This window comes from Scyliorhinus canicula, chromosome 9 (assembly GCF_902713615.1).
Source record: "Scyliorhinus canicula chromosome 9, sScyCan1.1, whole genome shotgun sequence".
Classification (NCBI taxonomy): Eukaryota; Metazoa; Chordata; class Chondrichthyes; order Carcharhiniformes; family Scyliorhinidae; genus Scyliorhinus; species Scyliorhinus canicula.
Genome location: NC_052154.1, coordinates 11966653 through 11981384, shown reverse-complemented (window position 1 = coordinate 11981384; position 14732 = coordinate 11966653). Strand labels below are relative to the sequence as shown.

General features: G+C 45.8%; 1 protein-coding gene across 1 annotated transcript in view; it reads right to left on the bottom strand.

Moving 5' to 3' along the window:
* Positions 1–1737: 1737 nt before the first annotated feature.
* The window catches only part of hprt1l (hypoxanthine phosphoribosyltransferase 1, like), a 61088-nt gene continuing 48093 nt past the window's right edge, over positions 1738–14732 (bottom strand). Inside the window, exons 8-9 of the mRNA XM_038806243.1 lie at positions 6835–6911; positions 1738–3683 (exon numbers count right to left, since the gene is read on the bottom strand). Of these exons, the coding sequence (XP_038662171.1) occupies positions 3636–3683; positions 6835–6911 (125 nt within the window). The 3' untranslated portion in view covers positions 1738–3635. The remainder of the gene's footprint in view (positions 3684–6834; positions 6912–14732) is intronic.

Here is a 14732-nt window from a genome sequence, read left to right as displayed (position 1 = left end):
TGGTGTCCCTCAGGGATAAGTGTTGGGCCCACGGTTGTCCATAATTTACATAGATGATTTGGAGCTGGGGGCAAAGTGCAATGTGTCCAAGTTTGCAGACGACACTAAGATGAGTGGTGAAGCAAAAAAAGTGTAGAGGATACCGGAAGTCTGCACAGGGACTTGGATAGTTTAAGTGAATGGGCTAGGGTCTGGCAGATGGAATACAATGTTGACAAATGTGAGTTTATACATTTTGGTAGGAATAACAGCAAAAGAGATTACTATTTAAATGATAAAATAGTAAAACATGCAGCTGTGCAGAGAGACCTGGGTGTGCTAGTGCATGAGTCGTAAAAAGTTGGTTTACAGGTGCAACAGGTGATTAAGAAGGCAAATGGAATTTTGTCCTTCATTGCTGGAGGGATGGAGTTTAAGACTAAGGAGGTTATGCTGCAACTGTATAAGGTGTTAATGAGGCCACACCTGAAGTATTGTGTTCAGTTTTGGTCTCCTTACCTGAGAACGGATGTACTGGTGCTGGAGGGTGTGCAGAGGAGATTCACTAGGTTAATCCCAGAGTTGAATGGGTTGGATTGCGAGGAGAGGTTGAGTAGACTGGGACTGTACTCGTTGGAATTTAGAAGGATGCAGAGGGATCTTATCGAAACATATAAAATGATGAAGGGAATAGATAGGGTAGATGCGGGCAGGTTGTTTCCACTGGCGGGTGAAAGCAGAACTAGGGGGCATAGCCTCCAAATAAGGGGAAGTAGATTTAGGACTGAATTTAGGAGGAAATCCTTCACCCAAAGGGTTGTGAATCTATGGAATTCCTTGCCCAGTGAAGCAGTTGAGGCTCCTTCGTTAATTTTTTTCAAGATAAAGATAGATAGGTTTTTGAAGAATAAAGGAATAAAGGGTTATGATGTTCTGGCGGGAAAGTAGAGCTGAGTCCACAAAAGATCAGCCAAGATCTCATTGAATGGAGGAGCAGGCTCGAAGGGCCAGATGGCCTACTCCTGCTCCTAGTTCTTATACAACTGTTTTAACTATTAACTAATTCCTAATCCTCCCTCCTTTAACTCTCCCACACCCGCTCCTTACACACACACACAAACAAGACAGATAAACAAACACAGAGGGCTGTAAAAAAATAATGATGAAGATAAAAAGGATAAGAGTCTTTGTTTCAGATTGTCTTCTTTTAGTTTAAGCTTTCAGCTCGAGGCTTCTGCTTTGAGCCTGTAATAGTTTTCACTGTAGATTCGTCCAGGTTCTCTGTATGTTTAGAAATACAGCAGCTATGAAGCTTTTCTGGATGAAAGAGAGAGAGAGAGACTGGCAGCTTCTTCTCTGGGCATCCTGGGCCTGACTGTCCTTTCCTTTGTTCTCTGAAAACCATCCCATTTGGGTGGGACCCAATCACTGCCTGTTACTGGGCAGAATATGGACTTTTGGCCAATTCATTGGCCATCAGCCAACCAATCGAATCGAGTCCGTCCGATCTCTCCGGAGCCAAAACATCGCGAGTCCTGCTGTTCGGAAGTGAGCACAGTGTACTATTTTGTAACTTCTGAGTTCCTCAGTGCCTCTGCTCAACTTCACGGTCGATGTCCATTAAGCATCCATGGATTAAAAATGATAACGGCAAAATAAAAGAAATGGAAAATAAGGGAATCAACAGGAAACGCCCTTACTAGTGTTGGTCAATGTCTTGCAGAGAATACCAAATACTCAAAGACCCTTGTAGCCAGGAAGGTTAAATGCTCAAGAGAATTTATTCTGCCATGTTGTTTTACCGCAGATGCATACACATAACTGTACATTCAAATAAATTTAAAGGATACCTTAATAACCAGCGACATCTCGGCTGATGCTGAAAAGGCAAATGCACTGTCAAAAATAAATCCCACACCATGTACTCAGCCCTATTGCACTTCTGCTTGCAATGTTCACAGGACAAAGGTCAACACAAACAGCTCATCCACTCGTGTTACCTCAACTAAAACTTGGGTGGGAATCCGACCCGGTGATGATACACAGAGATCATGCTAACGCAGTTTACAAGCTCACCAAACAGTAGCCACAGTAAAGCCACATAAAATTGTTGAGAAAAACCATTCAAGACAGATGGGTAAAAAGGAACGGGTAGAATTTCTGCCACAGAAGGTTTGGTTTCTCTTGATTTGCCATGAATGTGGCCCTCCATGGCTCCTAGTTTCTGTCAAATGACAGTAAAAGTGCTGGACAACTGCAAGGATGCCACCTCAATCTCTTGTACTGGAAGTTCTGCTCCCAATTGTATTCACCTTGTCCCCAACTGTTTATTTATTTTTTAATTTAGAGTACTCAATTTATTTTTTCCCAATTAAGGGGCAATTTAGTGTGGCCAATCCACCTAGCCTGCACATCTTTGGGTTGTGGGGGCGAAACCCACGCAAACACGGGGAGAATGTGCAAACTCCACACGGACAGTGACCCAGAGCTGGGATCGAACCTGGGACCTCGGTGCTGTGAGGCAGCAGGGCTAACCCACTGCGCCACCGTGCTGCCCATCCCCAACTATTTAACCTGCACATTGTCGCCCTTTCACTACTGGTGTCCCCTAGAGGGGCAGGCAACGGTATACATTAAGCTTGAATTGGTTGTTAGCAATACCTGTAACCACAGCACAAGTGGTGGGGTCGGGGTGAGCACCTTTGCATGGGGAACGGGTGATGAAGGAACAAATGGGACGGCCACCTTACAGACTTCGAACTGGAGAATCCCAAGTTTATTCACAAAATAGACTGACCAGAGATGTATGGACTGGATCCTAACTGCTCAGTAGAGCAAAGTATAACCTTACAGCCAATCAGTGGCCGGTTGTACACTTGGCTCAGAGTTATTCTCTTCTCAGCTGATCTAAAGATATTCGCTATGAGCCCATTTCACCTCGCAGTCAGTGATCTATTGTACTCCCGAAAATAATCATCTTTGAACCCTTCCGGTGTTATGGAAGCATTAACTGTTGTTCTCAATTAAGCAATAAGCTAAACCAAGCCATTTTGGGTTCAGCAAGGAGGTGGTAACATTGAACGAGAAGTGACTCGTCCTCACAGGGTAACACCCAACCCCCACCCAATCTCATCCCCTCAAGCCTTGGAACAGATAGGACTGGCGGCTTGGCAATGGAAACTACCTCAAGGACACAGCAGCACCTCCCTCCTGGGGGGGACTTGACCCTGTCAAAGCCAATCATAGGAGACTAAACCGTTGCCTCTCCCTCGTGTTCACCAGTGCCCAGTGTGAACACAAAACTGACTGGATATTCAGACGCTGACGAGTTGCACTCATTCTCACGCATTAACAAAACATCTGAATACAAAAATATTTTCTTTGCTCTCAAATGTTTCCAGGAGGGCAAATTAAAATTTTACAGCACATTTCAAATATAAAAATTTAAGCCATTTCCATCGGACATGATACAAAAATAGTAAATAATCTGACGTATTTGCAGCTATGTACATTTCAAGATGGAGCCTTTTACACACATTCCATTGCACATTGAGTATTTAAATAGGTTAATCGAGAGGACATGGAAGTTTCGGAATCTACAATGGTCTGGTCCTTGCCAGAATCTTCAAGTTATTGCAAGAGAGTCCTTTGGGTCTTCATACTTTGTACTTCTGTCTGCCTTTCTCGCTGATCACACAGATATGCTTTGAAATAAGAGAGAAAAAAGGTTCAATGACAACAGCACAGTTTTGTTAGGTTAGCATGTTAAAACTAACTTTTAAGAAGTTTGGTTAACTCAATGTTTCCAATATTGGTGAACAATTGTAACTGTAAAAAGAGATGCATTCATACTGCGCCTTTCATGACCTCTGCCCAATGTGCTTTACACACAATTCAGTACTTTTTGATGTGCAATTGCTGTTGTAATGAATACAGCTTTCAATCTGTGCAAAGGAAGATCCCACAAACAGCAATGTGATGAGGTTTCAATGATTGAAGAACTCCTACAGTGCAGGGGGCCATTTGGCCAATCGGGTCAGCACAGACCCCTGAAAGAGCACCCCACCTAGGCCCACTCCTCCGCCCTATCGCTGCAACCCCACCTAATCTTCACATCCTTGGATACCAAGAGGCAATTCAGCACAGCCAATCCAGTATCTTACAGAAGGATAGTGACCTTGAGAGAGTGAGTGAGAGTGTAGGGGGGCTATTCCAGAGCTCTAGGGTTGAGGCAACTGGAAACATGTCCACACGTGTGGAATTGAGATTCTCAAGGAGGCGAAAGGAGTACGGAGATCTCAGTGGGGGGGGGGGGGGGGGGGGGGGGCATTTTTTTGCCCATCCCTAATTGCTCCGAGTAGCTAGCTCAGCCATTGCAGAGGGCAGCTATGAATCAGCAACATTACTGTGGGTCTGGAGTCACATGCAAACCAGACCAGACAAGATAAGGGAGGCAGATTTCCTTTCCTAAAAAGTACACTGGTGACCCAGGTATTTTTTTTTTTACAACAATCAAAGATAGTTTCATGGTCGACTAGCTTTATAATTCCAGATTTATTGGTCAACTTTAAATTCCACCAGCTGCTGTGGTGGGATTTGAACCCTTGCTTCTCAGCATTAGGCTGGGCCAGCTGGATTACTTATCCACTGATTTTACCATTACCCCACCAGAAGCTGATCTTGACCATTCACCTGGGGCTCTGGGTTCCTTGTCTAGTGACAATAGCATTCCACCGCCATCTCCTTTGATTCATTCACTGGAAGGAGAACGAAAATGTGTTGAAGAATGGTGACTCATTGTCCGACTGCAGGAATTAGATTCCATCAGCCTCAGCCACACACCATGTGCCATTGAGGACTGCTGGCTGTCTGTGACACCCATTCCACACCCCCACCTCTTCCCTTCATAGAACATAGAACATTACAGCACAGTACAGGCCCTTTGGTCCTCGATGTTGTGCCGACCTGTGAAACCCCTCTAAAACCCATCTACACTATTCCCTTATCGTCCATATGCCTTTACAATGACCATTTGAATGCGCTTAGTGTTGGTGAGTCCACTACTGTTGCAGGCAGAGCATTCCACGCCCTTACTACTCTCTGAGTAAAGAACCTACTTCTGATATCTGTCCTATATCTATCTCCCCTCAATTTAAAACTGTGTCCCCTCGTGCTAAACATCACCATCCGAGGAAAAAGGCTCTCACTGTCCACCCTATCTAATCCTCTGATCATCTTGTATGCCTCAATTAAGTCACCCCTTAATCTTCTTCTCTCTAACGAAAACAGCCTCATGTCCCTCAGCCTTTCCTCACAAGATCTTCCCTCCATACCAGGCAACATCCTGGTTCAGCTTATACCCTTCCCATCTGCGACTCTCCGAAAACTTGCTGCCCCACGGAAAGGCAGATTCAGGGAGAATTCAAGGAGAGTTAGATAAGAATACACTCGGTTGCACCGAGTCAGAGTCAGTACCAGGCTGCAGCAGACGTGTCTTCTGAGGGCGACTGAATTGCAATGGTGGCCTTGCCCTGGGAGCTGCCTCAGACACATTTGCAACTTCTAGCCAGTTCCTTGAGGAGCTGGTGGTGTGAATTGGGGGGTAGACATCAACTGAATAGAGATTGTTTATACTGGAACAGCCAATGACGAAAAGAAAAGTTGGAAGGTGAATTCTTTGCTCGAACGCAACAGAAGCCAGGTGCAGCTGTGTCAAACTCAAGTTTAAAAGGAGCAAAGCATCGAGTTTAGATTATAACAGCAATGAAAGCTTACATCCCTAAAATTCTTTCAGTGTCATAAAGTGCTGCAAGATGCTTCAAGCCGTGTCCTGACAATCAAGGATGAACTTTATAGAGCATCTTGTGGCCCAAGGACATCACAAAGAACGACATAGCAAACCTCTGAACAGCAGTTCTTGTTGTAAAGTAGGAAACATGTCAGCCAATGTGCTTACAGCAAACAGTAATGCGATAAACATCCCAATTATATTTTTTTGACCGTGTGCGTAATAATACTGGGAACTTGACCCTTCTCGAAAAACATGGGCTCTATAACTCCCGCATAAGGGGGCAGACGAGGCCTGAATAAAAGACTAGGAGCAGAATGGCAATCTGATTAGGGCAGCACAGTAGGATAAGTGGCTAGCACTGTGGCTTCACAGCGCCAGGGTCCCAGGTTCGATTCCCCACTGGGTCACTGTCTGTGCGGAGTCTGCACGTTCTCCCCATGTCTGCGTGGGTTTCCTCCGGGTACTCCGGTTTCCTCCCACAGTCCAAAGACATGCAGGTTAGATGGGTTGGCCATGATTATCATAGAATTTACAGTGCAGAAGGAGGCCATTCGGCCTATCGAGTCTGCACCGGCTCCTGGAAAGAGCACCCTACCCAAGATCAACACCACCACCCTATCCCCATAACCCAGTAACCCCACCCAACACTAAGGGCAATTTATCATGGCCAATCCACCTAACCTGCACACCTTTGTGACTGTGGGAGGAAACCGGAGCACCCGGAGGAAACCCACGCACACACGGGGAGGATGTGCAGACTCCGTACAGACAGTGACCCAAGCCGGAATCGAAACTGGGACCCTGGAGCTATGAAGCGATTGTGCTATCCACAATGCTACCGTGCTGCCCAAAAAAAGGGATAATTGCCCTTAGTGACCAAAAAGGTTAGCAGTGGTTATTGGGTTACAGGGATAGGGTGGAAGTGAGGGCTTAAGTGGGTCGGTGCAGACTCGATGTGCCGAATGGCCTCCTTCTGCATTGTATGTTCTATGTACCGCTCCGAAGAAGCTCAGGCCCCAAGAATTCCCATTTTGCAAATAGAAGTTGTGGCACTGCATACTTACATTCAAGTCCCGGAAGTACTCATTGTAATCCAGGGCATATCCCACCACAAACTTATCTGGGATTTCAAATCCTACAACTGCAAAAACAAGTAGATAAGCGTTAGCACCATCACCATTGATATAGAACATAGAACGATACAGCGCAGTACAGGCCCTTCGGCCCTCGATGTTGCACCGACATGGAAAAAAAAAAACTAAAGGCCATCTAACCTACACTATACCCTTATCATCCATATGCTTATCCAATAAATTTTTAAATGCCCTCAATGTTGGCGAGTTCACTACTGTTGCAGGTAGGGCATTCCACGGCCTCACCACTCTTTGCGTAAAAAACCCACCTCTGACCTCTGTCCTATATCTATTACCCCTCAATTTAAGGCTATGTCCCCTCGTGCTAGCCACCTCCATCCGCGGGAGAAGGCTCTCGCTGTCCACCCTATCTAACCCTCTGATCATTTTGTATGCCTCTATTAAGTCACCTCTTAACCTTCTTCTCTCTAACGAAAACAACCTCAAGTCCATAAGCCTTTCCTCATAAGATTTTCCCTCCATACCAGGCAACATCCTGGTAAATCTCCTCTGCACCCGTTCCAAAGCTTCCACGTCCTTCCTATAATGAGGCGACCAGAACTGTACGCAATACTCCAAATGCGGCCGTACCAGAGTTTGGTACAGCTGCATCATGACCTCATGGCTCCGGAACTCAATCCCTCTACCAATAAAGGCCAACACACCATAGGCCTTCTTCACAACCCTATCAACCTGGGTGGCAACTTTCAGGGATCTATGTACATGGACACCGAGATCCCTCTGCTCATCCACACTACCAAGAATTTTACCATTAGCCAAATATTCCGCATTCCTGTTATTCTTTCCAAAGTGAATCACCTCACACTTCTCCACATTAAACTCCATTTGCCACCTCTCAGCCCAGCTCTGCAGCTTATCTATGTCCCTCTGTAACCTGCAACATCCTTCCGCACTGTCTACAACTCCACCGACTTTAGTGTCGTCTGCAAATTTACTCACCCATCCTTCTGCGCCCTCCTCTAGGTCATTTATAAAAATGACAAACAGCAACGGCCCCAGAACAGATCCTTGTGGTACGCCACTCGTAACTGAACTCCATTCTGAACATTTCCCATCAACTACCACTCTCTGTCTTCTTTCAACTAGCCAATTTCTGATCCACATCTCTAAATCACCCTCAATCCCCAGCCTCCGTATTTTCTGCAATAGCCGACCGTGGGGAACCTTATCAAACGCTTTACTGAAATCCATATACACCACATCAACTGCTCTACCCTCGTCTACCTGTTCAGTCACCTTCTCAAAGAACTCGATAAGGTTTGTGAGGCATGACCTACCCTTCACAAAACCATGCTGACTATCCCTAATCATATTATTCCTATCTAGATGATTATAAATCGTATCTTTTATAATCCTCTCCAAGACTTTACCCACCACAGACGTTAGGCTCACCTGCCTATAGTTACCGGGGTTATCTCTACTCCCCTTCTTGAACAAAGGGACCACATTTGCTATCCTCCAGTCCTCTGGCACTATTCCTGTAGCCAATGATGACCTAAAAATCAAAGCCAAAGGCTCAGCAATCTCTTCCCTGGCTTCCCAGAGAATCCTAGGATAAATCCCATCTGGCCCCGGGGACTTATCTATTTTCACCTTGTCCAGAATTGCCAACACTTCTTCCCTACGCACCTCAATGCCATCTATTCTAATAGCCTGGGTCTCAGCATTCTCCTCCACAATATTATCTTTTTCTTGAGTGAATACTGATGAAAAGTATTCATTTAGTATCTCGCTTATCTCCTCAGCCTCCACACACAACTTCCCACCACTGTCCTTGACTGGCCCTACTCTTACCCTAGTCATTCTTTTATTCCTGACATACCTATAGAAAGCTTTTGGGTTTTCCTTGATCCTACCTGCCAAAGACTTCTCATGTCCCCTCCTTGCTCGTCTCAGCTCTCTCTTTAGATCCTTCCTCGCTTCCTTGTAACTATCAAGCGCCCCAACTGAAACTTCACGCCTCATCTTCACATAGGCCTCCTTCTTCCTCTTAACAAGAGATTCCACTTCTTTGGTAAACCACGGTTCCCTCGCTCGACCCCTTCCTCCCTGCCTGACTGGTACGTACTTATCAAGAACATGCAATAGCTGTTCCTTGAACAAGCTCCACATATCCAGTGTGCCCAACCCTTGCAGCCTACTTCTCCAACCAACACATCCTAAGTCATGTCTAATGGCATCATAATTGCCCTTCCCCCAGCTATAACTCTTGCTCTGCGGGGTATACTTATCCCTTTCCATCACTAACGTAAAGGTCACCGAATTGTGGTCACTGTCTCCAAAGTGTTCACCTACCTCCAGATCTAACACCTGGCCTGGTTCATTACCCAAAACCAAATCCAAAGTGGCCTCACCTCTTGTTGGCCTGTCAACATATTGTGTCAGAAAACCCTCCTGCACACATTGTACAAAGAACGACCCATCCAATGTACTCGAACTATATCTTTTCCAGTCAATATTAGGAAAGTTAAAGTCTCCCATAACAACTACCCTGTTACTTTCGCTCTTTTCCAGAATCATCTTCGCCATCCTTTCCTCTACATCTCTAGAACTATTAGGTGGCCTATAGAAAACTCCCAACAGGGTGACCTCTCCTTTCCTGTTTCTAACCTCAGCCCATACTACCTCGGAAGAAGAGTCCCCATCTTGCATCCTTTCTACCACCGTAATACTGTCCTTGACTAGCAGCGCCACACCTCCCCCTCTTTTGCCCCCTTCTCTGACCTTACTAAAGCACCTAAACCCCGGAACCTGCAACAACCATTCCTGTCCCTGCTCTATCCATGTCTCTGAAATGGCCACAACATCGAAGTCCCAGGTACCAACCCATGCTGCCAGTTCCCCTACCTTATTTCGTATACTCCTGGCATTGAAATAGACACACTTCAAACCACAGACCTGAACACTGCCGCCCTCCTGCGAAGTCAAAACTGTGCTCCTGACCTCTCTACTCTCAATCTCTCGCACCCCAAAACTACAATCCAGGTTCCCATGCCCCTGCTGAATTAGTTTATTAGTGATATGTTTCGCATCACAAGTCAGACTTTCTTCAAAAATACCGAGTCCATTTAATCTCATCTTTTCAGAATGTTTACTGAAACATTTCCCCATTACAGTACCTAATTGGTCGATAAAGCAAACTAATGTCTTAGTCTGAGCTGCTCTCTATAGAGTCATGTAGGAAAAGGAGGCTAGCCAATTCCTGATGCCTAGCATTAGTCCATTGAGGGAGCCATCCAGTAAGTCCCACTTCCGCATCCCTGCTCTTCCCTCATAGCCCAGTTTTAGTACGTATATTTTTTTCATTTTCATTTCATTGATCACTAGGCCAGCATTTATTGCCCATCACCAATTGCACAAGGAGGTGGTTGTGAGCTACGTTCTTGAACCACCTGTTGCAGGCACGGTAGCATAGTGGTTAACACTGTGGCTTCACAGCTCCAGGGTCCCAGGTTCGATACCCGGCCTGGGTCACTGTCTGTGCGGTGTCTGCACGTTATCCCCGTGTCTGCGTTGGTTTCCTCCGGGTGCTCCGGTTTCCTCACAGCCCAAAGATGTGCAGGTTAGGTGGATTGGCCACGCTAAATTGCCCTTAGGTGTCCAAAAAGGTTAGGTGGGGTTACTGGGATAGGGTGGAGGTGTGGGCTTAAGTAGGGTGCTCTTTCCAAGGGCAGGTGCAGACTCGTTGGGCTGAATGGCCTCCTTCTTCACTGTAAATTCTATGATATGGTGTAGGTACACATAAGGTGCTGTTAGGAAGGCAGTTTCAGGATTTTGAACCAGCGACAGTGAAGGAACGGTGATGTGTTTCCAAGTAAGGATTGCGAGAGACTCTCAGCTGGTGGTGTTTTCATGCCCTCGTCCTTCTGGGTGACAGAGGTCGCAGACTTGGAAGGTGCTGTTGAAGGAGCCTTGGTGAGTTGTTACGCTGCATTTTGTAGATTGCACACACTGCTGCCACTATGCATCTGCCTTGCCAGTGTGACAGGGCATGCCCAGGGACGGTGATGGTGGTGTCTGGGTGGAAAGGAGAGGTGAGGAGAATTTATTTTATACAAGTTATGATCTGGAATGCAGTGCCTGAAAGAATGTTGGAAGCTGATGCAATAGTAACATGCAAAACAAAAATGATATAATGTCCCTAGGAAATCTGCCACCTTTGCCTGGTCTGGCCAACATGTGACTCCAGATCCACAACAATATGGTTGACATTAATGTTTAAATGCCCTCTGAAAAAAAAATCTAAGCAAGCCACTCAGTTCTATCAATCTGCTACAAGGGTTAAAAGGATTGAAACTGGACAGACCACTTGGCATCGACCTAGGCACCTGAAATGACAAAGGCACAGCCATACGGTAGCATTGTGAATAGCACAAATGCTTCACAGCTCCAGGGTCCCAGGTTCGATTCCGGTTTGGGTCACTGTCTGTGCGGAGTCTGCACATCCTCCCAGTGTGTGCGTAGGTTTCCTCCGGGTGCTCCGGTTTCCTCCCACAGTCCAAAGATGTGCAGGTTAGGTGGATTGGCCGTGCTAAATTGCCCTTAGCGTCCAAAATTGCCCTTAGTGTTGGGTGGGGTTACTGGGTTGTGGGATAGGGTGGAGGTGTTGACCTTGGGTGGGGTGCTCTTTCCAGGAGCCGGTGCAGACTTGATGGGCCGAATGGCCTCCTTCTGCACTCTAAGTTCTATGATACCTGTTGACCCTGCAAAGCCCCACTTACTGACATCTGGGGGTTTGTTACCACCCCATCAATCTACTCTCAATCAAAACAAAGTGATGGGAAGTGCCATTGTCGGCATGAACAAGTGCCACCTACTCAGCAGTGACCTGGTCATTGAAACTCAGTTTGGGTTCCACCAGGGTCATTCAGCTCCTGACCTCATTATAGCCTTAGTTCAGTTCAGACATGGAAAAAAAAAAGAGCTCACTCAAAGTGAGAGGTGAGAGTGATTTCCCTTGACATCCAGGCAGCGTTTGTTTGAGTGTGGCATCAAAGAGCCCGAGCAAAACTGGAGTCAGTGGGAATCAGGGGGAAAACTCTCCAGTGGTTAAAGTGATACCTAAAACAAAGGAAGATGGGTGTGGTGGTTGGAGGTCAATCATCTCAGTCCCGTGACATCACAGCAGAAATTTCTCAGGGTAGTGTCCTCGGCCCAACCATCTTCAGCTGCTTCATCAATTACCCCTCCATCACAAGGTCAGAAGTGGGGATGTTTGCTGATGACGACAAAATGTTCAGCACCATTCACGACTCAGTGTCCATGTGCAGCAAGACCTGGACAATATCCAGACTTGGGCTGATAAGTGGCAAGTTACATTCAAACCACAAGTGCCAGGCAATGGCCATCTCCAACAAAAGAAATCCAACCATTGCTCCTTGACATTACCACTGCTGAATCCCCCACAATCAACATCCGGAGAGTTGCCATTGACCAGAAACTGAACTGGACTAGCCATTTAAATACTGTGGCTACAATAGCAGATCAGAGGCTGGGAATTCTACGGAGAGTAACTTCCTGACTCTGCAAAACCTGTCCACCATCTAAAACACACAAGTCAGAGTGTGATGGGATGCCCTCCACTTCCCTAGATGAGTGCAGCTCCAACAGCACTTAGGAAGCTCGACAGCATCCAGTACAAATCAGCTCGCTTGATTGGGACCTCATCCACAAATGTGTACTCCTTTTACCACGATGCACAGTGGCAGCCGTGTGTACCATCATAAGATGCACTGCAGCAACTCAACGCGGTTCCTTCAATAGCATCTTGTAAACCTGCAACCTCTACCACCTAGAAGATGCCAAGGCAGCAGATGCATGGGAACACCACCTGCTGCAAGTTCCCTTCCAAGTCACACATCATCTTGAAATGGAATTACATCTTTCTTCCTTCACTGTCAAAATCCTGGAACTCCCTCCCCAACAGCACAGTGGGTGTACCTACACCATAGGGCTGCAGCGGTTCAATAAGGCAGCTCACCACCACCTCCTGAAGGGCAGCAAATGCTAACCTCGCCAGTGACCCCCACATCACATGAACAAATAAATAATTTTTAAAAACAAACTCATAATTCTGGAGGATTCTTACTGTGCTCACCCCAGTTCAACGCCGGCATCTCCACATCATCAACAAACTTAGTAATCATACCTCTGGAACTTTCATCCAATTCATTTACATAAATTATTATATTATTATTATAAATTGTGAAAAGTTTTGGCCCCAGTCCCAATCCCTGTGACCAATCATTACATTTCACCAACCATAAAACGGCCATTTCTGCCAATTCACTTATTCCTGTTAACTAGCCAATTACCAATCTTTGCCAATATGTTACCCCCTCCATCATGAGCTTTTACTTTCCACAATAACGTTTGATGTGACACATTATTTCTGTAAATCCACGTACAGCAAGTACTTCAACAGGTTCCCCTTTATCCACAGGGTAAATTACTTCTTAGTTAAGCATGTTTTCCATCTCAGAAATGTTGACTGTGCCAAAACATATTTCATAATAGCTTCTAACATTTTTCCGACGATAGACATTCGACCAATGGCCTGTAGTTTCCTGCTTTCTGTCTCCCTCCCTTTTTGCCATCCAGTCGAACAGGGCCAGAGTTTAACATCTCACTCAAAAGTATTTCAGATTAAGTTGGTTCAGTTTAAGGATTACTGAAAATGCAGTGCTGGTTTAATCCTGCATATCAGGTGACCGATTTAAAGATAACACAGCCAATTAGCACAAGAATTACAGACAAAATGCAGATGTTTCTGCAAAATACAAACCCAAATTCCAGCTTTCCAAAATCCTTTCCTCCACCCCATTCACCACAAAGTGACCCACTGATTGTACGTCTTGCTGGGACAACCAAGGCATCAAACGCGACTGCACAATTAAATCCTTTTAAGTCCAGACGTTCTGTCCATTTGCCTCCATATCATGGAACATTCCTTATTTCCACATATAAAGATTTACAACAGAGGACGCTGAATGCAGAAATGACATGTAAAAGCACAACCCGTCGCAGCCGTGTTGCAGATTTGAATTCCATTTTGTGAATGAATTCACACAAACACATTGAGATCATTCCTGTCAAAGCTGAAATGACAGACACTTTAAATCCAACATGGCTGTTCGAGTGTCACCTCTTGATTCGACCATTCCGATCCTCCCATGCAGAGCCTCACATTTTCCACCCTACATACACTGGAGCTCAGCCAGAGCTTTGCTATCAATATCCTAACTCGTACCAAGTCCCTTTCATTCCTCACCCCTGCTGTTTCTCGCTGAGCTGCACTGGGTTCCCAAGTCTGGCAAATAAAAATTCACCTCTTCAGTTTTCAAACCCCACCATGGCCTTGTCCCTCCCCATCTCTGTGACGGCTTCCAGTTCCTCGACCCTCTGATCTCTCTGCCTTCCTCGGATACTGGCATCGGACTATTTTAACCCCTCCGCCATTGGTCACCGTGCCTTCAGCGATGACCTATCCCCGGATGTTCCCTCCCCAAACTCTCTCTCTCTTTTTCTTTCTTTAAGATGCTTCTTGAAACCCACCTCACCGATAAAGCCTTTAATCATCTGCCTCAATATATCTTTTTTATGGGGCTCAATGTCAAACTGTGTTTGATAATGCTTCTGTAAAGCATCAGAGCATGTTTTACGACATTAAACGAGGCTATAGAAATGCAAGTGGTTTGTTCTTCTCAAGACTGGGTAGAACAGAGAGCGAGAGGCCATAGGGATTTTACAGGTCATGGTTTTGAATACCTCTGCTCCAAAACTCATTTATCCAAAATTGCCTTTCTCTG